This window comes from Haplochromis burtoni, unplaced genomic scaffold (genome assembly GCF_018398535.1).
Source record: "Haplochromis burtoni strain Fernald_Lab_line unplaced genomic scaffold, NCSU_Asbu1 Contig_669, whole genome shotgun sequence".
NCBI lineage: Eukaryota > Metazoa > Chordata > Actinopteri > Cichliformes > Cichlidae > Haplochromis > Haplochromis burtoni.
Window position 1 is genome coordinate 89,167 of NW_024583030.1, and position 24,492 is coordinate 113,658.

General features: G+C 46.3%; 2 protein-coding genes across 2 annotated transcripts in view; one reads left to right on the forward strand and one right to left on the reverse strand.

The window, feature by feature from the left end:
• LOC102296678 (CYFIP-related Rac1 interactor B) overlaps positions 1 to 7,123 on the reverse strand; it is a 14,073-nt gene extending 6,950 nt beyond the window's left edge. Inside the window, exons 1-2 of the mRNA XM_005949777.3 lie at positions 6,826 to 7,123; positions 139 to 212 (exon numbers count right to left, since the gene is read on the reverse strand). Coding sequence (XP_005949839.1) covers positions 139 to 211 — 73 coding nt within the window. The 5' untranslated portion in view covers position 212; positions 6,826 to 7,123. The remainder of the gene's footprint in view (positions 1 to 138; positions 213 to 6,825) is intronic.
• A 3,997-nt stretch (positions 7,124 to 11,120) lies between these two features.
• Positions 11,121 to 23,581, forward strand: LOC102296991 (prohibitin-2). Its single transcript, XM_005949778.1, has 10 exons — positions 11,121 to 11,223; positions 12,056 to 12,185; positions 13,951 to 14,035; positions 14,544 to 14,623; positions 15,173 to 15,357; positions 16,849 to 16,978; positions 17,246 to 17,349; positions 18,616 to 18,693; positions 21,879 to 21,955; positions 22,704 to 23,581. The coding sequence occupies exons 1-10, from the start codon at positions 11,203 to 11,205 to the stop codon at positions 22,723 to 22,725; spliced, it is 912 nt and encodes a 303-aa protein (XP_005949840.1). The 5' UTR covers positions 11,121 to 11,202; the 3' UTR covers positions 22,726 to 23,581.
• Positions 23,582 to 24,492: the final 911 nt, after the last annotated feature.

Sequence of the window (24,492 nt, forward strand, 5' to 3'; positions counted from 1 at the left end):
TGTGTGTGTGTGTGTGTGTGTGTGTGTGTGTTGGTGTGTTTGGGTGTGTGTGTGTGTGTGTGTGTGTGTGTGTGTGTGTGTGTGTGTGTGTGTGTGTGTGTCTGTGTGCGTGTGTGTGTGTGTGTGTGTGTGTCTCACTCTCAAAGTCCAGGAAGAAGTTTCCACCGTTGTTGTCGATGTCTCTGGTTAATACCTTGATCAGGTTCCCCATGCTGTAAAAACAATCACGGCGTCAGCGAACAGATTCAGAGCTGCACACGTGCGATTCACAGAGATGCAGCCGTGCTGATGAAACATTCAAACACAACGACACAGGTATCGATGCATCACTGAGATTCTTTTCAAACCAGCGCACAGCTCAGTCTGTAACATGCTGGTAAGATCTTTAGCTTCATTTTCCATTTGGTGTCAAAAGAAGAAGAAGAGATCAAAGCTACTGGATGCTGTGCTTCAAAAGTAAGTTTAAGAGTCCTACACTCTTTAACGTGAAACACTGACGATACCTGATCCAAGCCAGGATATTGGTTCATGTTTCACATTTCCACCTGTGGTTTTCTGTGTTTGCAGGCCTGCGTTTCCTCAGTGCGTCGAGTTTCACGTTCTGTCTCTCAGACTCGGAGAGGAGCCCTCCGAACTCTGTCACACCCAATCTGGGATGAATCAGAGCTTCCATTATGAAACTGCTGGAGTTCTGGTGCAGCGTGTCCCTACCAGCTTGGCTTTATTTCACAGTTTTGTAATTTATGGGGTGTTCCACAATATCTGTCAGAGCTTATGAAACCTCCAGTGTGGGGTAAGTAGAAAACTTAAGCACTGTTCAGCGGCTTTACCTGGAAACATAAACAGAAATCCTCCCGGCGTCTGAGAACTGACCCTTTAAATGGATCAGAGCTGCCTGAGTCACCAGATCAACACCAAACACAGAATGTGAGCACAGATTTAACAGTGTGAGATCAGGATTTCTTCACGTCTCTTAGATGTAGTGAGACTTTTAATTGCTTGGAAGAAACACCGGCAGAGAGCAGTGGATGCATCTTCACCTGTTATCAGAGCTATCAGCTGGATGCTGCTACAGCCGCAGCCTTTACATGCAGCACTGAATAAGAAGACAGGATACGCACGTTTCACGGTCAGAATAAAGACACGATGTGTTCGCACAATCGAAACCACTCACTGTGCGCACACTCACTGTAACAGAGGTGAAAACACTGATTTCACAGTGAAAATTCAGCCTCACACATTAAACTCTGATGTTCAGCAGACAGAGACGAGTCACAGAGGAAAACATGGCCGAACAAAAAGACGGTTAAATAAAGAAATGTAATTAAACCTCTTCATGTTCACCAGGAAACTGGTGAACCACTTCAGGTTGGGGTTAGCTAGAATTTTAGCCACATGCTAACCCTAAACCAAGAAAATAGAGCTGGTTATTCTTCAGATGAAGAGTCAAACAGACACTTTGGCCTCTGATGTCAGATTCCCACTTGGTAGTATGGAGGGGTGAATGTGAACGTAGCCATAAACCTAAACCTGGTGGATGCTAACAGGTCTGTGCTAAAAGGAGCAGCTATGAAGATTAGCATTGATGCAAACATTCAGCAAAAGATCACCCTGGATGTTTGAGTCCACCAGGACTGAAGTCTGAGTCCGGAACAACGATCTTTATCCAGAAGAAGAAGAACACATGGCCCGACCTCAGTTCAATTCAGCTTTATTTATACAAATACCAAATCACAACAACAGTCGCATCAAGGAGCTTTATACTGTAAGCTAGACCCTACAATAATAACTACAGAGAAAAACCCAACAATCATATGACCCCCTATGAGCAGCACTTTGGCGACAGTGGGAAGGAAAAACTCCCTTTTAACAGGAAGAAACCTCCGGCAGAACCAGGCTCAGGGAGGGGCGGGGCCATCTGCTATGATTGGTTGGGCTGAGAGTCAGTCTGGATTACTTAAAGAGACACAAGGTCAGCCATAAACTGTATATAAAAGATGCCCATGCCCACTGTGATTGACTGATTTCAGAGTCCATGACATTAACAGTAATCAGCAGATATCTGTGCGATGCACACGTGCAGTCTATGGATGCAGCCTGCTAACTAAGCTAGTTCACCTTAGCTTGACCCTCTCGTCCAAATATGGATACTCGGGGCTTCATTAAAACCACAGCAGCAGACAAAACATCACCGCTAAGGCTTCAAAATGTGAACTCCAACCAACAATGTGTAACGCCGGCCACATCCATCTTTTATTTACAGTCTCTCACTGAGACACAAGCTAACGTGGAGTGAAATCAGTTTTTACTCCACTGCTGCTGTTTAAAAAGGAGGACGTCAGTTTGTTTGTTCACTATACATCAGTCAGAGACTCTGGGACACATTTTCTGTAATTTCAGTGTTTTTAACCGTCTCACATGTCTGACAGGCCCAGCTGACAGGCAGCATTCATGCTGAGCATTCAGATTTACTGCTGCTGATGTCACACCGCATGTGAAACAAGCTGCAGGTTTTGGTTCTCTGTTCAGATGAACGACATCTGATGTTCTTGTCCAGGAGACACAGCCTCACTGGCTGCTGGAGTTTTTAGTTTGAGTATCTGCAGAGCTGCTGCATGATTTCACGGCTGTTCCTAATAAAGTGTCTGGTGAGTGCATGTCTCCATTAGGTGGAAGTGGAACTTAAATTCTACCTCAGAGGAAACACAACAAACGGACAGTGAGTGACAGAGAGTGGGTTTTACTGGAGAAACGGTGCGTTTGTGTGAAATCTGCTGCAGAGGAAACTGAAGCTTTCTGTCAGACTTTAAGTTTCAGCTGCAAACCAATTCAAACTGAAAGAAAACGTTTGCTTGCGTTGCGTTTTGCGGGCTGCAAGCTGAACTGGAAGCAGCGCCTGCTTGTTGAAAACAGTCAAAAGAGGAAGTGATGAAGTCTCTGAAAGTTTGGCCTAAATTTAAAAACAGAGGAAGTAATGCAGACCGAGCAGCTCGGGTCAGGTAAGAAAGACACTGGGTGAAAATAAGAAGTCCAAGCTGCACCGATAACAGATACCCAAACCAAAACATCTATTCTGAGTTCGTCTTCTTCTGACAACGACAGAAAACCTCTTAATGTTTCATCAAGCTCACATTTAGCTGCAGAGGAAGTTTCCACAGCGCTCACATGAAACTCTGAGCATTTACGTGAACTGCTCCTCTAATCCTTGGCGATTTCCTCTTTATCTACGGCACAGCTTCAGTCGCTTAAAGCCTGCCCGTGTGCAAAGTTCAAGTTCATTTCAGCACATTCTTGCAAACTTTCTCTGCAATCACCTCTTATTATAACACCTTTGAAGCCGTCTCCTGAGCTACAAGTGTGACGGAGCACAAAGCAGCCGACACAGGAGAAAAACCTCACACACTGATGTGCTAAATGTCACATTCTCACTGAAGTCTTTCTGCAGAGTCCCAGCTGGTAAATGTACTGATCTGCTGACAGATAGACCAGAATAATACACGTGATACATTTATAAAAGTCTTTTCTTTATTTATCCTCAATCTGAGTCTGCTGCTCTGTTAATCTCTGAGAATATTCACAAGCTGTAAAGATATCCTCGATCATGTGTCGTGCTGTGCAGAAATAAATGAGATGTCAGAGTGTGAAGCTGCTTCTCTCTGCTTGGTGTCAAACTAAAGTTCCTCTTATGCTGAATGAACTGCGGCGGGTATCAGTGATTAAGTTGAATATAAAAACCAGTCAGACGTCCTGTTTTACTTCTTTAAAGTGCTAACAACGGAGTTTTCTGTTTGGTGTTTGGTCAGTTGGGAGCTAAGTGGGTGTTTGAAGCAGCTGAGCTAAAATTAACAAATCTCCATTAATAACTAACCCGCTGAAATGTGATGTTGTTTTAAGGAACATGTGGTTTGCAGAAAATTCTTTATGAGGAACCGTTCATCCCGACAGTTTGAAGCAGATTCGTTAGAAATGAGCCAGGTCTTTACTTCAGACTCAGAGCAGGAAACTGAGCCTGTGATGTGGGGGAAACATCACTTTCTTTCAACCAACCACCAGCACAGACGAGTCGCCGCCCAAACAAGCTGGACAGGGCGTGCCTACTGCAAGTACTGTATATAAAAGATGGAGGGTGGCGTTCTGAGTGTTGCATCCAACCAAATCTGATTAAGATCCTACACTCAGCAACACCGAAGCTCAGACTTGGTATTCTCTCAGTGCATTAACCTCACTGCAGTTACATTAGTGGTCAGATAATCTCACTAAAGCCTCCCACAACACAAACACAGTCCAGAGGTGAAGTTCAGGAACTCGGGTCAGCTGAGGTGAAGCTAAGTTTTGGTATCAGGCGGAAAAGTTTTAACATGAGAGTCTCACTGCTGGAGCCTCCAGTGGGCGTTAGAGGAATTGCGGCACGTGGCACAGAAGAACCAGTCAACGGAAACAAAACTTGACATTAAGACGTTCCAAACTGTCACGCTTCACAAAATTAGCAGCTTGACCCTGATGTAGACTTTGGTAATCCTGCACAGGTTTCAGGCTCCAAGTCTGTTTGGAGCAGGTGAATAAAGCTAACACGGGACCAAAACAGCTCAAACTCTGAGAGAAACCTTTTCAGAGCATGTGGATGTGAACCACAAACAGCGAGACTGCCTGATGTTAGAGGATGGAGGAGTTATACAAGGATGGAGGCACAGAGGCTGTTTGTGCTGATGTGAGGACAGTCTGAGGCTCTGGTTTGGCCTGAGGTACCAAAAACACTCTTTTACAGATTTTACACATTTACCATCAGAGAAAAGCATCAAACCCTTGAATCCTGACATTCAACGAGTTAAACTGAGAAAATGTTTTTCTCCTGAAAGCTTCACGACTAATTTACACTGTGCTGATAGTACCACTGTACTCGAGTATATCACTGCCTGCATTTCTCTGTCAGTTACTGTTTGCCAGCACGAAGCTCTGCCACCATCAGTCTGTGCAGCAGCCACACAGAGCTGCGATCACCTGTCGGTGACTCTCAGCTGACATGAAACACAGGAGAGCAGAAATATTCAGGCAGAGGAGAACGAAATGACGACGACTCAAATGTCGAAGCATTTGCAATAAAACGCATCTGAGGTTCAGCGTCGCTGTGCACCAACTTATTTTTGCTTGGTGGTGATTCTAATTATACTTAAGTGAAACAGCTCGAACTTCCTCCAAACTCTGCTGATGTGCACATAAACCAGATTGTTCTGGTTAAAAATGTAGTTGTTTGTGTTTGCTGCGTGAGATGTTCCTCCCTGCTGGAGATTTGATCCAACATTCACTGTGAGATGGCTTCATTTAAAACGACTCAGAAAACATCATCTTACCCGCTTAAAGCAGCCGAGTTACACCAGCTGGTTTATTCAGTGTGCAGAACTGAAGTGACGTTAAAAGATATCCCAAAATAAAAGAGCTCGGCTTCAGACTACTCTAGGTCGGCACATTTTGAAATAAAATGTGCCGACCTGTGAGTTACGTCGACTTAATGTAGAGAACAACGGCTAAAGAGCTCTGAGTTAAAGACTTTACACTAAATAAAGGCCGAGTTTGTGTCTCCGCAGGATCGAGCGGGACATCAGTCCGTGAGGTGAAGGTGTTAACCGCTGGACCGCAGAGGCACGACAAGTCATACAAATCATGTCTAAATATTAGACACTGGTATCAACTAATGCACTTCACATCACCTAAAACCAAACGCTGAGAAGTTGGCTTCACTTAAAACATCAGTAATGTCAGCGTCGTTGAGTCATAGTTACTTATATTTACTTAAGTACTTAAGGGTCGAAAGTTACATCTGCTTAATATAGTATCAGTTAATATGACTTTCGTTTTTACAGCTGACGAAGAAACTCAAACACTGAATACAAGTCAACCTCAAACGTTTGTGTATTTTAAGCTTAAAGCAGTTTATTAAACTTTATTTCAGGACATTTTCTAATAAAATAAACTCACTGCCTCAAAAAGTGACTTAAGCTCACTTTTAGAGGTGCGAGTTAAACTAGCAGGTTAGTAAATTTAGGAGAACATAAGCTGAAGCTCATCAGCTGGGACACTTTACACAGATAAGAGAGTTTATATCGTTTCATAATCTGCAGCTGGTGTTTTGGTGAAGATCAGTGGATTGAACGTGTCTGCTGTTTGATGGTTGTCAGGTTTTACGCCCGTGTTTGATAAATGAAGCTCAAACACAGCTTTAAACAGTAAGAGTTTAACTGGATTCCATCAGGATCCATAAACAGTGATGTGCAGCTGACACGGAGCTGCTGTGCAGAGTCGGCCATGATGATGCTGACAGTTTCACTCATCAGTGCGCGCTTCTCCTTTCTCCTCCGCACTTTCAGCGAAGACTCTGCTCCTCTTTCAGGGAGTCTCAGAGCTGTGAGCCCGCTTCAGGAGCTTCGTCTGCTGCGTCAAACTGTGATCACAGAGCTCCTCGCGCCGCCCGACAGTCGGGCTGACCGGAAGCAGCGCGTGCCAGCGGCTCCGGCTCTGTCTGCGTAAAAACGCGTAACCGAGCGGCTCGTTCCCCGCGGCACACACACGCCGCTTCGCCCGGAGCGCCACGGAGCTCCAGATTGGCGCTGAGGCGGATTTGAGCCGTGATCCGCGGACAGAGGCGCTGCGGCTGCAGGAAGAGGAACTTTTTACCCTGCGGAGTTTTTCTCGGAGTCTGCGGATTGCAGGACTTGACATGTCTGATCTGAGACCAGGATCCACCCAGAGCACTGGTCGCCCCCCTCCTCCCTGCAAATCCACCACCACCCTCCCTCTCCCCACAACACGGCCCCCCTCTGCCCTCCTCACCTTCACTGATAGCTGATCGATAGCTGCGGATCGATGCCGTGCGTCCGGGCTCCGGTGTGTCCGCGGTGGTCCAGGTGTCTCCCGGCGGTCCGCCTCCTCTACATGCTGCGCGAGTGTGAACCCGGAAAACAACCGCGCGGCACTCCGTTAACTATAAAAGGAGTGATTTCCTCAGGAGGAACTGAGCGAGCAGCCAATCAGCGAGCCGTGACGGCAGCAACTGCAGCTGCAACCTCACGGTCGACCGACGGAGGCAACCCGAGCTCCGGTGCAACTAAAGCACAAAAGCAGAGCCTCGAGGCACGAGTCTGCGCACTGCTGCAGTCTCACAGACACCAGGCATCACCAGAAAGTAGCTCCACAGGTTTTATATCACAACCATCGTCACGGAGACGTCACAGCAGAGTTATAAAAACTCCAGGCTGCCCGAAGAAATCATAAAAACATCGTTTCCGTCAGTCAGCCGCGTGTTTGTGTCTCTGCTGCGCACACGAAGCACTCTGCATCCATCACTCCACAAAACTTATAAAACACACAGTAACTACAGACTCGTTTATGGCATCATGTGTTTTAATCTCTGTGCTCTGATTGGTGGATTCTTGGTCAGTATTTTATTATTTTATTCTATTTTATCTTATTTTATTCTATTGTTTTTCTTCATCTTTGCTGCTCTCAACTTTGAAATGTCCACTTCACATGCGTGGGACTAATAAAGGTTTATCTTGTCTCGATAAGAAGTCTCATTTACAATATCACAGCTGTCCTGAATATAAGCAGGCAGCAAGACGCTGATGCTGAAATCTGTCCACAAATTTCGACTGACTGTTCGGTGTGTTTGAATCTTTAAGGTGTGTTCATAGCCTGACCACGGATCCACCAATCAGAGCATAAACAGATGAAACGTAAGAAAGAACACGTTACAGAAAGTCTAGAGGAACTATAGAAGCTATAAGTTCCCAGCGTGGAGGTCTTGGTTGGTGGTGTCTGTGTGGCCTGTTCCCCTCCCACACTGCAGAGACGTGCTTGTTAGCTCAGCTGGTGAGCTGTGCAGGGTGTAGCTCGCCTTCTGCCTGTGACAGCTGGGATGGACTGATGGACGCTACATGTCAAAAAGCTCCACAAGAATCTAAGTTCATCTTTAAATAGCACAACAAGGCACCGTGGGCGGTGTGGTGAAGCAACTTTTTCATAATATTCCATAAACTATATTTGAAAACTATTCACTTGGTATGTTTTTGCAAATCAAAAGTTTGCATTTTTAATCATTTTCAACTGTAACGTCCGTTTTCTTTTCTTAACCACGATTCCAGTTCCAGGGTCACGATTAGCTGGAGCCTCATAGGCTGACAGCTGGGTAACACCTGGATGCTCATTTTCACCTAAATATCATATAACCACATGCTGTGTCACATGATCCACTTTAAATGACTCTTTTTGCTTTGTGGCTCATTTAGTTTTATCCTAATTTAAACCTCATCCTCCTCTCAGTCGTCTGTAGCTCTCCTTAGCCTCTGCAGGACTTTACACTCATTCTCCTTAAACAGCAGACATTTTGCACTGTAATGCATAACAGTGACCACAGCTGACGGGCGATGAAGTGTCAGCACAGATGCCTTTTCTTTCAGTTTCACACAATGACACAGAAATGTTCACACTTGTTGCCTTTTTAAAGTTTGGGGTGAGCTGGTGGACCCAGACTGAGAGGCAGAGGAGGAAGTTGCAAGCAAGAGGTGGCAGACGAGGAGGAAGAAGAGGAGCAGGATGAAGAAAAACACTGTTCGAACATGTTCTTGTTGATTAATGAGACTGCGAGGAGTAGGGCAAAGAGTTCAACCCACTCAGATCCTCTGTGGTCACGATAATGAAGAAGAAAAATAGCTCCTGAAAAGCAGAAAAAACCGGAAGACTCAAGAGTGTCAATTCAGTTCTGTTCAGTTTAATTTAGCTTGATTGAATTTTATTTGTGTAACACCAAATCACAGCAGCAATTGCTTCAATGCACTTTATATTGTAAGTTAAGACCTTATAATAATAGAGAACAAGCCCCAGAGATCACATGACATCATATGAGCAAGAGTTTGGCAACAGTGGGAAGGAAAAAACCCTTTTAAAAGGAAGTAATCCCCAGCACAACACGGCTCAGGGAGGGGCGGTCATCTGCCATGACAGACATTATTCAGTACTTGGTATGTGAGGAGCAGGATTTTAAATTCTGGATTTAACAGGAAGCCAAAACAGGAGAAATCTGCTCTCTTTCTAGTCCCTGTCAGGACTCTTGCTGCAGCATTTTGGATCAGCTGAAGGCTTTTCAGCGAATTTTTTGGACTTCCTGATAATAATGAATTACAGTAGTCCAGCCTGGAAACATGAACTAGTTTTTCAGCGTCACTCTGAGACAGGATATTTCTAACTTTAGAGATGTTGCACAAATGGAAGAAAGCAGTCTTACATATTTGTTTAATATGTGCATTGAAGGACATGTCCTGGTCAAAAATGACTCCAAGGTTCCTCACAGTGTTACTGGAGGCCAAGGTAATGCCATCCAGAGGAAGAATCTGCTTAGATACCATATTTCTAAGCTTTTCAGGGCCGAGTACAATAACCTCAGTTTGATCTGAATTAAGAAGCAGAAAGTTAGCGGCCATCCAGGTCTTTATGTCTTTAAGACATTCCTGCAGTTTAACTCATTGGTGTGTGTTATCTGGCTTCATGGACAGATAGAGCTGGGTGTCATCAGCATAGCAGTGTAAATGTATGCTATGTCTTCTAATGATGCTGCCTAAGGGAAGCATGTATAATGTAAACAGAATTGGTCCTAGCACTGAACCCTGTGGAACTCCATAATTAACCTCAGTGTGTGAAGAGGACTCTCCATTTACATGCACAAACTGGAGTCTATTAGATAGATATGATACAAACCACTGCAGCGCAGTACCTGTAATACCTACAGCATGCTCTCAGTCTGTTCTCTGCTGAGTGAGTCTTCTCAGCAGTGACCCTCAGAGGCTGAAAAATAAAACACCAACACCAGCGGCTCCAGCAGGGACTCCCATGTTCAAATTTTACAGCAGAAATAAGCGTGTTCACAGCCTGATACTTTTCTTTGTCTTTATAGATCATTTTCTCCTTCATAACATCTACACAGATGTCATAATTTTTATAACACAACTGTTTAAATTGCATTAAGGCTTAAAGTTTGTGCTTTTAGGGGTGTGTCTGTTTCCTTTTTATGATCTGAATTCTTTGCTTGATTTTAGTTGTTTGAGATTTGAGCTTGTTTCAAAGACTGAAGAGAGCAGGTGTGAGCTTCCTCCTCACTTTTCAAATAAAAAGCTACGTTTTTCTGTTTCTAAAGATGTAAGAGTTTTAGATTCTACTTTTATTAACTCCCAATTTTAATTGTTTAATGATTTTTCTAAATATGTCCAGTTTATTTATCCTTTATACGTCGCTTCGTTAGCTTGATTTGCGAAGTCATAGTTTTACCTCAGCTCATAATTGTGCCTTTAAGTTTCATTTTTGGAAGGAAGTAAAAAATACAGATGCAGGGCAGAGATAAGAAAAGTCAGCAGTGCTATTTTTATTGATGTGTGTTGACCCGTAGTGATAACAGTGTAACAGAATAAAGCTTAAACATGACAGTGTAATATATTAGTGAAGGTCACATTTTTATTTGAGTGTCAGCCTTTATTTTCTGATTGCTTTTTAAATACTTTTATATGATTGTTATTCGTCATTATTCTGACTAGTATTGGTTTAAAATGTGGAACTAACTTTTTCTCATCCTTTACAGGAAGGTGAGTGAACATGTCCAGTTTGTGTGCACAGCAGCAGGATTTTGATGTTAATTCCTTGAACTCTGTCGCAAAATTTCTTCTTGAAAGCACAACGGAAACATTTCAGTGGCTGACTTCACTGTGTTCAAACCACGGAAACAAAGACCTGAGTGAACTTCAGTGTGAAAATAACCGTTTTATGTGCAGCAGGTGCTCCTGCGGTTTGAGGAGCCGCCGACACCCCGGAGCTCTGCTGCCCTCTGTTGCCCCCTGCTGCTCAGGACCGGCATCACTGCATCCGTGAGACCAGACGCTGTACTCTGTCTTTACCTCTTATAACTTTGTACTTTATAGCTCACAATCATTCTTGCTTTTATTTTGTAGATTATGGCAAAAATGAAAAGCGAATCCTTAATTTCCACCCTCGGAACTTTGGGTGGGTTTAAAACATTTTATTATCTTTAAATATATACACATAGAGACTATGCCCCAATACTCTTAAAAACTACATTTCCCAAGTTACCCCACAATCCCGGAAACGCGTCATCACTTGCGACCTTGTCTTCTTCACTTGGTTTTCTAACAGGCGGAGAGGACGAGCATGGCGAATAAAGATCCCGGGGTGAGTGTTTGTGAGTCTCCCGTTTAAACTCGGCTTTAAAGGGAAGTTTTCTGCCTTCAGCTCAGGTTCAACCGCTCCGGGTTTCCCGCGCTTTGCACGCACCTGGGTGACATTTTAAAAGCTTTCAGGTCTGACACGTGAGTCTGATGTAAGCAGGTTTACACTCGAAACCATGTCAGCCAGGTTCCATCCAGCCTGACGGCACTAATGAGGCACAGGTGAGGCCGTGAGAGCCACTCGATGCCGGCTAGCTAGCTTTACACTCAGGTAGAGAGTGTGAGTCGAGCATGACGCCGGGGTCCCTTTAAAACTCTCTCAATTATGAAATAATTGAGTTGTTAACACATGTATACGCATTAGAAGTAAATTCACTGAAAATATTGCAAGTTTCTAGAAGCAGTTACTTAATTCTGCGCATGCGTAACACACTCAGGTGCATCAGGCGTGCAGGCAGGTGAGTCTGCAGTCCCTGATGTTACGCAGGCTAATTAACCCGCAGCTAGTGCTTCAAACCAAAGAAGCTGCTTCTCTTTAAGCCGAGTTATGTTTTGTGCTTTTTGCATGAGCCGAGTTTAAACTTAGTCCTTAAAGTTCAGACAGGTGATCAGACGTGTCCAGCCTTGTTATTAGCATCCTTGTTGCTTTTTTTAAAACAGTTTATTTTTAGAGAGAATCTGAGCGTCCTCTAACGAGGTGTCTGTGGCGGGTGCATGCAGGCCTTGTAGATATACAGGGAGGGGGGTTGTCCACTCAGAGTCAAGGTCACTGAGTTTTAACCATGAGTGTCCTGCGTGAGCGAGCACGGGGAGACTTACTGAAATCCTTGTTTCAGGGTTTTCTGCAGCAGCTGCGGCAGATCGCAGGCAGGATGTCTTCAGGACCTCGGGGCGCAGGACTCGGCTTGAAGCTGCTGATTGGTGCTGGAGCTCTGGCTTACACAGTGAAGGAAGCCACATACACAGGTAACCCTCAGTCACTGTGAAAGCATGAATATTCAGCACAGCTCTGATCCCTGACACTCCCACTCTCCTGGCGTAATCTGTCATATTTAGTGTGACAGTTCTTTAGAGACCTTTTCTCAAAGCGTGTCTGTGGCACAGGCTCGAAGCTCGATTCTGTCCTTCATTGATACAAAATACGGGATCGCCTGCAGCTGCTCTGCAAGTTTCCAGCTTTGATTAAGGAAAAGTGGAGTTGGGCTGCAGTTGTTACCCAGCCAGACACAGACGGAGGATGATGTAAGTTCTGCGTCTAAAGGTGGTCGGCTCAGGCTTGTGAAACAAGAAGTGATTAAATACGTACAAAGTATTTACTCACTAAATGGTTTTTAGCAGGCAGCCACACAAAGTCTGCTCCACCTGCAAGCACTGGTGCTAACGGCCTGTTTTTTATTATATGAAAAACGTTTAATGTTTAAAGCTCAGCAGGATGGAAACGGGCCTTTCCTGTATCTGTGGAACCTTCAGGCTGATGGTGGTAAAAGAGAAAATCCACAGCTTTGTGCTTGTATTAGTTTTCATCTTGTCTCACGAACTACAATCTAAAACATCTTCACTGTTTAATTAAAGTCTTTCATGTTCAGATCCATGTTTTATATTTTTATTAGAGCAGCTTAGTTTGAGTCCCAGTTCGCAGGCCTCGGTGCTCCTCAGCTGTCTGTAAGAAGCTGTTTTACCTTCGCTTAAAGCCAACTTCTGTGCATGAGCTGACCACGTTTACAGTAAGGTCTCTCTATGACATCATCAAGGTCCAAGAGCAGGAAAAAACTGCGTGAAACTGAGTATTTAGAGCAGTCTGAGCTTTAGACTCTCTGGGCTGTGCGATATGACCAAAGTCTCATATCCCGATAAAAGACATTTATCGTCCTGACAACGATATAAATCACAAAAATGTAACATTTTCTGTCAATTCTGTGAATCTCGGGCAGCTCGACTTGCGTGAAGTGTTTCCAGCTGGGCGTCGTGTAGCTGGAGTCGAGTGTTTTAACTGATGCATGAAACATTTTCAGACATAAGTCGTAACGGCCGCCGTTTTCTTTCAAAGTTTGAGTCTAAGGTTTATTCTTTAGCACCTGGCGGCTCTTTGTTGCTTCTCCTCCGTAAACACTTTGCATCTTTCACGTGATTCAGTTTATTCTGAAAAGTCTCAACAGGATCTTGAGCTTTATTGTGAAAGGTTTACGTGGAAAACAAACAAGCGGACAGCGGAGCCACTTGATGCTGTTACCGTCGTCGTTGCTAACGACAACGCATAAAAACAGGCGCTTGTCCGTCTGTAGTGTGGTTATATTAAATATAAGAGAAAGAGAGAACTTTAACAAATGAATGTAGCCACTGCAGTGCCGTAGTTTATTCTACGACACCACGAAACAAAAGAGCGTGACAGGAAACGACGTTTTTATATTGTCATCCCCAACAGCTCTACTCTCAGGTGTTACTGACCACATGTTAAACTTTGGTCACGTTAACGTGAACGTCCACCTCTGGACCAGGTGAAGGTATCAGAAGTTTGTTTTAATCTCGGTGTAACAGGCTGAAGTGTCAGCAGCGATGTCATTCGCATCGTTGCTGTGACGTTCACACAGCAGAGAGGTCTGTGCTGACAGGTCTGTTTGTGGTTCATGTTCCTGAGTGGGAGCTTCAGGCCGGTGGAAACGGCTCCGTCAGTTTAGCAGAAACTGAAGAACAGAGCTGAGGTTTCAGTCTGAGGTTGGTCTCCTGTGTGCAGTGGAAGGAGGTCAGAGGGCCATCGTCTTCAACCGGATCGGAGGGATGCAGATGGACACGGTGCTCTCCGAGGGACTCCACTTCAGGTACGAGTCCACACCCACACTGTTACCATAGCAACCAGCTCGTACTGACTGGTGACTGATGCTGCGTGTTGGCTCATATTAATGGGCGTGGCTGTTTGGAGGTGTGGGCGGGACTGTAAAACGGTCAGAAAGTGTTTTAATTCTCTGTTTCACTGCTCCGTGTGCTCTGTTTCTAAATCTTTATCAGCGGCCCCTCGATACATCTCAGGCTCTCTAATCTCATTTTCTAAATTTGACCTTTTCTGAGTTGATTTATGAAAATAGTTTTTTCCTTTTTGAGTTTAACGGATCAGTGTTGGTGAAGCAGCAGGCTTTTCAGGGCCAAACAGTCGTCCGACTTTCTTCCTTTCCATGAAACGGCACTAAAAGAAGTCCTGCAGAGTAGATGCACGTGAAGGTGCAGCCCCCAACACCTGAGGATTCCAGCATTAGTTTAATAAAATCGATTTACAGATGCAGAAAAAACAGATCAGCAAACTAACTGATGTGATTCTGTGTCTGTCTTCAGGATGCCCTGGTTTCAGTATCCCATCATCTATGACATCAGAGCCAGACCCAGAAAGATCTCCTCTCTCACTGGAAGCAAAGGTCAGACGCCTCCGTCGTATAACTGAAGACCGTCTGTGGACGTGTTTGGTTTTAGAGGAAAACGAGTCCAGTTTTGAGTCCTGCAGCCTCGAGGACACATCAGGTTGTCCTCCAAGTCTTAGATTAAGCTTTTAATCATTAAGTGTCAGTAAAGCTGCTTCTCAGCATTGTTGGAAACTCCACAGGTGCAGCGTCATGTTTTCATGTGTTTACAGACACTTCACTGTTTTCATATAACAGCTGGTTGGTTTCAGATAATCAATGAAACAGTAGATCGATATGTTCAGTCAACAGTTTGGAGACTTGGAATAAGCCTATAAACTGTAAGAACATACCCACAGATGGCCCCAGTACGTTACTGGGGCCATCTGTGGGTTATTTCACATAAAAACAAAGCTGGTTTAACTCGCTGACGAATCCGAGGTGTGAATGGAGCCTGTGCAGAATCATGAGCTTCAAACAAGTGCAGTCGTGTGAAGCTCAGCAGAGATACGGCTGGTTAGTCAGCAGCTGTCACAGATGTTCAGCTTCTGACTGGTTCTGTCTCAGACCTGCAGATGGTCAACGTCTCCCTGCGAGTTCTGTCCCGGCCGCTGGCGTCCAACCTGCCCGTCCTCTACCAGCACCTGGGACAGGACTACGACGAGCGCGTGCTGCCCTCCATCGTCAACGAGGTGCTGAAGAGCGTGGTGGCCAAGTTCAACGCATCGCAGCTCATCACGCAGAGAGCGCAGGTACGAACACGCCCCCAGAGCGGCGTGCTTAGTTTGAATCTGTTTAGCCCTTTAAGACCTGCCATAGAACCAAGTCAGTGATCTTTATATTCTTACCTGCTGTGGAGCCATTTGTGGGAGCGTTTCAAGTTGCTTTACATCAATACAACCGTTACAGCCCCAATTTTAATGATATGTCTGCATTAAGTCCACAGTAACTACAAAAATTGCAAAAAAGTGCAATAAACTACAAAAAACTTGAAAATCATTTTAGTTCTTTTTACATATATTTCTAGTTAGAGAAATTTAAGAGGTTTATCCCTCAAAACTGTAAATACAAAGAAGTTTCCCACCACAGGAAGTTTATTTTGAGTGTCTGCATAGTTTTATTTTTGAAATACACCAATTTTTATATACTGCAGGAAAAACAAAAATAAATATTATAGTTATAAACCAGCACGTGCATCAAAAGAAACGATTTCCAGCTCTGCATCACAGAAACGACACAGAAAAGCATGAAGTCAAACACGAGTTTTAACAACAGCAGTTTAGGCTCAGAAGACCCGGAAGGTAAAAAACTACATTTTCCGCGAAATGACGTCACTTCGGGTTTCGGGCAGGTCATGGCGGACGTGCGATCGTTCCAACGTAGGAAGTGTTACGAACAGCTGATCGGATCAGCAAAGCGTGTTTCTGGAATATTCTGTTTTTGTTGCTGCAAGTGCTTTTTATGCTGTTTTTGCAAAACTATGTGTGGAAGGAAACCGTGACCGAGCACAAGCTGATGGCGTCAGATGTAAGTACTACTCCTCCGGCTTCATGTGCAAAAACTATTATTGCGCTAGCTCACGTGGTTCCGGTTCTACAGGGATTTAAAAATAGTTACGCAAAACAGAGCGTGCTGCTCCGACCGGCTTCAAAGGGTTAATGTCGTGTGGTGATGTGGGGTCACACAGACGCACCTGAGGAGGATCTCAGTCCAAAAAACAAAATAATTATATGATGGAAGCTGTTACATCACATTAGTTCTCTGCGGGTCGCCTGTGCCTCTTCGTCTGATAACCCAAAGCTGGGCTGCAGTTCAGTGCGGTGGTTGTTCCAGAGGTCCTTAGACCTCCGAGGTGAGGCACCCCGACTGTTCCCCGATCAGATACCTGAACCGGCTCGGCTCGTGGAGGTGCAGCTCCACTCTGAGCTCCCCTGGGTGTAAGCTCCTTAGAGTGTCTGAGAGCTCAGCTCAGACGCCCTGTGGAGGAAGCTTATTTTGGCTGTTTGTGTCTGCGACCTCGGCCTTTCAGCCGGGGTCATGACCTCAGGGGAGGCTTGGATCCTGGTGCCACTGGTAACCTGAAAGCTTCACTGTCTGGTTCAGGCTCTGTGCACCATTACGCTCTGGTGACCAGTCAGAAGTCCTGACTGGTCCTGCAGCTCGACATAAACTGAATATTTCAGAGTTCTTGATGATCACTGTTAGTGATCTGACACTGAGGTCTGTCTGACTCTCTCCTGCAGGTTTCCATGCTGATCCGCAGGGAGCTGTTTGAGCGGGCCAAAGACTTCAACATCATCCTGGACGACGTGGCCATCACCGAGCTCAGCTTCAGCCGCGAGTACACGGCCGCCGTGGAGGCCAAACAAGTCGGTGAGTGAAGAGTCGCTCGGTCTTTGTCCTGCAGCCGCATCGGGCTGAATTTCTGACCCCGAGGACTCGATTACTGCGTCCACCTGACGGCTGGTTTATCATCAGCGTGTGGAGAATGAAATGATTTCAGTTTATTGGAGACTCACTGTGACCTAAAGCTAAATATGTACATTACCCAGATTAAACCGGAGTGGTGAGCTTATAAAAAGAGTCACATAAAAGGTCGTTGGCCTGCTGGGTGAACGATTGTTGTTTGTTCCTCTTCAGCCCAGCAGGAGGCGCAGCGAGCTCAGTTCTACGTGGAGAAGGCCAAACAGGACCAGAGGCAGAAGATCATCCAGGCCGAAGGAGAAGCTCAGGCCGCCAAGATGGTGAGCTCCGCTTTGGAGGGAGATGTCTTTAAGATGAATCACTTTTTTAGATCAAAAAAACAATGAAATCCACAGAGTCACAGTGTGTGCCACAGCAGCCCCTCCAGACCGCCGTCTGAGACTCAAACGTTTGGTTCGTTATAACATTCAGAGCTGAAAAAGCTTTCAGATAAAATTATTGAGCCTAATGCTGTCGTTATAATTACCGGATGAAAATAAACACGTTTCTAGCAGAGAGGAGCTGCAGGAGTCGCTTTTTCAAGAAGCTCGTTCATTAAACGTCAGCAGGTGACGTGTTCGTAGAGGAGGCCTCCGGCTGTGGCAGGTTCAACAAAACCTCAAACCCAAGTCAGAGATTACAGCTTCTCCCTGGTAACTCAGACTAACAGATCTGACCAATCAGCAGGCGATTAGAGATCTGAGGAATATTAACAGGACACGAGAGCAGCGCTGCAGCAATCAGCACCTCTGAGCTCACAAGTTCACGTCAATCACTCGTTTGCAGGTTTATCACAGAGAAACTTCAGTACATGTAACGTCTGTCGCGTCACTGAAAGCAGCATAAAGCACATCAGGCACTGAGCATGCTCACTGTAACCTCATTTATTAGCTCATCAGGTAATGTGGCTCTTCCAGCCCGGGCTGTGGGTCCGGCAGCGCCACCCACACGTTCGTGTTTCCTCGTTTCAGCCTCTGATCAGAGACGTGAATCTTTGTGCTGGTGGTGCTTTCAGCTGCTTCTTATCCCAGTCAGGTCCCCACAGTGGGCAGCTCCTCCAGAGTTTCCTGACACAGCCCCAGTGAGGTGCGTCTCCTCCTGGGATCAAACCTGGAATCTTAGACTTGCAGATCTCAGGCGTGAGGAAGCTGAGACTGAGTCCATGTAAAGCCTCAGACGACCTCTGAGCAGCAGTGAGAGCAGCTGTTTCCAGCTGTTGTTTTTGTTAAACATCTGCAGTCATTCAGCGCTTTCAAGGATTTTTACGAGTTGGTATCCAAAAACAAAGCGAGTGTGCTTCAGTAAAATGTGTGTGAGCTCGCTCACCTCAGCCTGTGAGAACCAGAAACACCTCAAACAAACACTTCATCCAAAAATGTGCTAATTGTTTTCTCTGCACGTCAACGTGCGTGCAAAGCCGAGCGGCGACACGCCCGCAGCTTCGATCCCGCTCGTCGTTAGAGCGCTGGGAGTGGCTCGCTCGGCCCGCCGCTCGCTCTCCTGCAGGTGCGTAGCGCTCACTAACAGCCTGTTTGTGTCTGCTGCAGCTGGGCGAGGCCGTGACCAAGAATCCAGGTTACCTGAAACTCAGGAAGATCCGGGCGGCGCAGAACATCGCCAAGACGGTAGGAAACACGACCCGCACCATGTTCGTCTGTTTGACACGTCTTAACCCTCAAAGCCTGAAACAGAATCCCACAAATAAACACAGTCGCAGTTCTCCTCTGCGTACTGTCCCTTTAAAAACGCACAAACAAGCACAAACCCCGTCCCAGACTGCACCCTGCTGACACTGAAGCAGGGGCGAGGAGCACGAACCTCAGCAGAGTCGTGCGCCGCCGATGAACTCGTCACATCACGATTCTCTTTAAACCAACAGGTTTAAACTGGTCAGGCGGACCCTCCTGTGACTCCTCGTGGTGGAGAATAAACAAAGTGAGCGGAGGTGAAAGGCGAGAGGAAATGTTTGACGCAGTGATGCTGCTGTGCTGCATCGTGCATTTACCATCAGCTGTAAAAGAGGGGAGGTGTTGTGACCCGCTGGGGGGTGGGAGCGGGTGGGTTGGCGTGGAAACATAAGTTTCTCGAGAACGAGGTGACGTAGGATTTTGAAATTCACACCAAAGGTGGAGCTGACATCAAGGTCAAAGGTCAAGTCAAACCTTGTGTGTGTCTCCTAGGAGACTGCAGGGTCGCTGATAGGATGATTAAAATGATTGTTTCAAGACGTTTCCTGTGACACTCGAGCGTCACTTCTACTGTGGACACCACAGAGGAAGAGCTGGCCTCCTCTAAAGGGCGGATGCGTGGGTGGTGTCTCTCACAGACCGAACACACCTGTTTCCCTTCTTTTTCTCGGTTGTTTGTTTTGTGAGTCTTTTGTGTGTTCGGTCCTTTCAGGGTCACTTTGTGCTCGTCTTTCAGTCTTCGATAGTTTGAAACGCTCAGCAGTCATTGGTTGTCAGCTGTGGAGCTCGTCGTGCTCGGCAAGCCGCCTCTGTCGGAGAGAAATCCTGACTGTCGGTGCTCCGGAGAACTCGCTGCACCAGAATGTTGCAAAGCTGATTGTGAACACGGAGCTAAAGTAGAACCAGAGCGCTGCTTTAGTGTAGCTGTTGTTGCAGCAGCAGCAGCGCCGGCTCACCTGTCGTGCTACAAACACCTGCAGAGTCCCGCCTCTAACCTGCCCCTCCTCCTCCTCTGTGAGGGAGATGAAGAGCTGTTTGATGGGAGGTTTCACACTCGTCAGTTTGGCTTTGGTGGCTCAAACGTGGACCAGATGATCCTGATGTGATGTTTCGTTTTCTTCAGAGTAAACATCACACGTGTTCCTGCAGCAGCGTGGTCTCACTGTCGGTCTGATTCTCATCGCCAGAGTAAACTCGTTACTCGGAGCAGCGTGGGGTCCTCCTGGTTAATCGCCCTTTGTACAGTAACTACCAGCAGCTGAGCCGAGCAGCTGACGTGAACAAGAACAGTCACAGATATTTGTTCTATTCATTAATGACCGGACGTTTGGTTCGAGTTCGACCGTGTTGAGCTGCCATGTGTGATCCAGACCACCAGGTGGCGCCAAGAGAGCAGGAATGTAACAGAAAGCAGGACTGAAACAAAAGGCTCAGACTGTAAACTGTCCTTTTTGTCCTCAGCTCTGACCTTTGACCTCCACTCACGCATCAGCCCACAGCAGGAAATGTCGAGCATTAATTCTGGATTTAAATTAAACGTTTGACAGTTTTAAAAGAACGCAGATCAGGTGGACGAGGCCGAAACGATGATGAGCAGCAACAGAAGAGAAACGTGGCATCATCGAGGCTTTAAAGTTGACTTTGCACCAAAATCACGGTGAAAACGTCGGCTACTTAAAGTGACGAGCAGGAAAAACAAACCCTCGTGAAGCAGAGTGATGCACTCACACAAAATACAGTCAAATCGTTGATGAAGCAAACACGTTAAACAGGTCGCTCAGAGGAATGAAAGCACAAAGATGTTTCAAAGAGTTTGAGATATAAAATCCTGAGAACCTGACGAGGGAGGAAGCCGTGAACAGACCTCATCGCGAGCTGTGACTCATACATGGAAACTGTGGAAGGCAAGCAGAGAGGAGACGGAGCCGCTCCGCCCCCCTTCAGACACAGGTGAACCTCAGCAGCCAATCAGAGCAGAGAGCAGGTTGATGAGGATGATGAAAACACAGATATGTTTGAGTTTTTATTCCGATGTCAGCCGCAAACGTCTACCCAGCGTCCCACCTGCGCCGGCCTCATCCATCAGCTCTCTGCTCAGCAGATGCTGCTGCTTGTCTCACAGTGCAGCTAAAATGGAGCCGTGCACTGCAGCAGCTGAAACCTTTTTCTTCCTGTTTTACTTTCACACATTTTGACCAAGATCTGCAAGTTTTACTTACTTGTATAAATGTTAAGGAGCTTTACAATTTGGAAAAGCTGAACAAACTGAACAGCAGTTGGTGACGGTGGGATGGAAGAACCTTTTAACAGGAAGAGACTCGCAGCAGAGTCAGGTGATGAGTACAGACCCACAGCAGCATGACTAAGGGAGGATTCAGGGTCACCTGGTCCAGCCCTAACTATATGCTTTAGCAAAAAGGAAAGTTTGAAGCCTAATCTTGAAAGTAGAGATAGTGTCTGTCTCCTGAATCCAAACTGGAAGCTGGTTCCACAGAAGAGGGGCCTGAAAACTGAAGGCTCTGCCTCCCATTCTACTTTTAAATACTCTAGGAACAACAAGTAGGCCTGCAGAGCGAGAGCGAAGTGCTCTAATAGGGTGATATGGTACTACAAGGTCATTAAGATAAGATGGGGCCTGATTATTTAAGATTTTGTGACGAGCAGGATTTAAAATTGCGGTGAAGAGAAGTTGATGTGGGAGAAATCTCTCTGGCTCTGCTCCGTGTCGGTGCGCTCGCCGTCGCTGTGGCGTTTGCAGCTTCATTCAGACTGACTAAATCTATCAGAGCTAATGTGATGGTGATAATTAGCAGTGACTGAGACACCGTGCGAGTGTTTGTCTCCACCAGAGGATCACTGATGACGCTCATTCATCAGCAGCTCTGAGCACCTTTTCCACGGCGGCGTGATCGCTCTCACGCGGCAGGAACGTCATCGGGCCCGGGCGTTGGGCTGGCGTCATGCGTCTCCTACATGGATGGCGAGCGTGCTCGGCAGCTCTCGCTCTGCTGTGAATCAGCTCAGTGTTGAGACTCGGACAGTGTTCCCATTGTGCTCGGTCAGGCCTGCAGGCTGCCTCCCACCTGTGTTTTCTCTCTGCTCACTCTGTGTTTGACCTGCAGGTGGCGCAGTCCCAAAACAAAGTGTACCTGAACGCCGACAGCCTGGTGCTCAACCTGCAGGACAGCAAAAGCTTCAAGTAAGTTCACCTTTTTCACTGGACCAATGAGGTCAAAGCTCTCGGTTACTCAGTGTCCGATGAAGCATGACAGTCACAGAGACGCCAGCTGAGTGTGGCCACACTTCTTCCACATCACGTTTGAAACCTTTAAGTTTAACTTGTAGTCCTGCGTCGAAGCCCCGACGCAGTCTGCGCTGTTTGCTGCGGTCGCATGTTGACCTGACAGGAGTCGATGCTGGAAGAGTCTAAACTCTGGAGTTGCTACAATAATGAGGAAGCTGGATAAACAACTGCACATTAATATTTACAGCATCAGTAAAGAGTGTCTGACTCGCACGTATATACTTTTTTTTGTACTTGATTTAGTTTTAGTGTTTGATGTCTCAGCCTGTGGTGTTTTAATGAGTAATTGTGAGGTCGGTGGATGCAGACTGGACCTGGCAACATGGGAGGATTTGAATCTAAATTATTTAAGTTTCACGACGTTCAGCTTTGTGGTTTTTATGTAAACCTGCTGACAGTCTGGCACCAGTGCCCAGCCCCTAGTTTACACAGATGGGATCTCAAAGTCCGATTTAAAACCCACAAACATGACATTGTTTTTGTTTCGTGCACGTTGTGGCGTCTGCCGAGCTTCAGGCCTGGATTTACGGGTCTTTACGAGGTCAATCGGAGGTGTTTTTGGAGTGTACACCTGCACAATAACCACGATGTTGGCGTGCTGTCCACGGAGCGTTTGTAACGTTTGACTCTTTGTGTCTTCCAGTTTGTCGCTCTCGAAGAAGTAAGAAGCTGCTTCTCATCATTCCTTCAGTTCTGCTTCTGCAGAAAGAAAACCCCTCCGGTCTTCTCCCGTCTTCTCCCCGCCGGCCCTGTTTACCTCCCACAGCAGGTTTATCGGTGATCCGCTTCGTTTCCATGACACCGAGCCTGATTTCATATCTGATAATGTAACATTTACAGACGTTTTTCTCCTTTTTGTAGAATCAGGAAAAGCTTTTTATTTGTGTGAAGTAGTTCCTCTCTGATGCAGCCTTCTGCTTTTCGGAGTTTTCGAACTTCCTCTCATGAACACTTTTCATTAGCACAGCTTAATTTCTGCGTGACCTGTCGCACAGCGCCGTGCTCAAAGTAACAGTTTGACGTGTCGCTCTGAACTTTTCAAACACTATCAGAACGTTTTTCTGTTACTTTGTCAGAAAACTCAAACAAACAAACTCTGGTCTCCGGCGTTAAAGCCGCCGTTTGCGTCTGACGTGTGATCGTAAATGCAGGCGTGTTGCCGTCAGACTGCAGGAGGACGATAGAATGAGTCCACCTGTCCGTGCTGACGCTGTCCGACAGGGAGCAGGTGAGCGCTTCGGCCTGGCGCCGCCTCGCGTGAAGACTCGGAGTCCAGCGGCTTCCTGGACGCCGTCGGCAGGTCAGCTGCGGTGAGTCAGCGCTCGCAGCAGCTTTTGTTTTGTAACACTTCGATAAGCGTCTCATTCAACATAAAACCTCAAACCCTGCTGAGTCACCGTCGTTAATGCCGGCCAGTATTTGTCAGTGCGCCTCTAACACACCGCAGTTTGTTTGTATGAACGGATCCATGTTTGAGCACTTACACAATTTATACTGAATAAATATGAAGTTCTTTGGAGACTTGCTGCATTCGCATGTTTTTATTCACTCTCCTTCTGCTCCACTGGTGGATGTTACACACAGTGAGGTGACCACAGGCCCAGTGTGACAGGAACACTGGTTATTTTGAACTGTGACGCATGCAGAGCTAAAAGACGGAGCTCTTGATGCTCCTTAGTGCTGACGGTCTTATTCAAAGGACTTTGCTCCACTTAGCACAGCGAGCCATGAACGTGTCTGTAATCTGTAATCTCAGAGAAATTCCTTCTCAGGTGTTTAAGATTTGGAGAATCGAGGACCAATGAGAGCAAAGCTGCAGCAACACAGTTGATTTCACAGGTTTGATTAAAGTACTTGGAGGCGTTTACAGTGATGTGACCAAACGAAGCGCTGCTTCCTCACCCTCCTCCTGACAGGGTGAGGAAGCAGCCGAAAGTCAAACATGTTAACTGAACATCAGAAAGTGTGAACGCCTATAAAAGCAAAGGTTTGGGCAGGTTGCAGATGTGGAACGTTGGGCTGTTTGGTAACACAGTGACACAAGACATCAGGAGTGGATTTCCCAACGAGTTCACCCCAAGGTCAGACCCACAGTCCTCAGAGAAACCGCTACAAACCCAAGAGCGCCAGACTCACAGGCCTCTGTCAGCACGTCAAAGGTTAAAGTTCATGGAAAAAAAGACTGAAAGCACAGCTTAGGTTTGAAAGCTGCATCTGAGCCAACCACAAGACGTCTGGAACGATGTCCTTTAGCCAGACGAGACCAAAGTGGACGATGCACAAACGCCTCAGTGAGCACGGTGGAGGGGGAGTTTGGGCTTGTTTTGCAGTCCCTGAGTGGACAAATGAGATCGTGAGGCCGTCTGTCCCTCAGCTGAAGCTGGGACCACAACAGGACGATGATCCGAGCACAGCAGCAGATCTCCACCAGC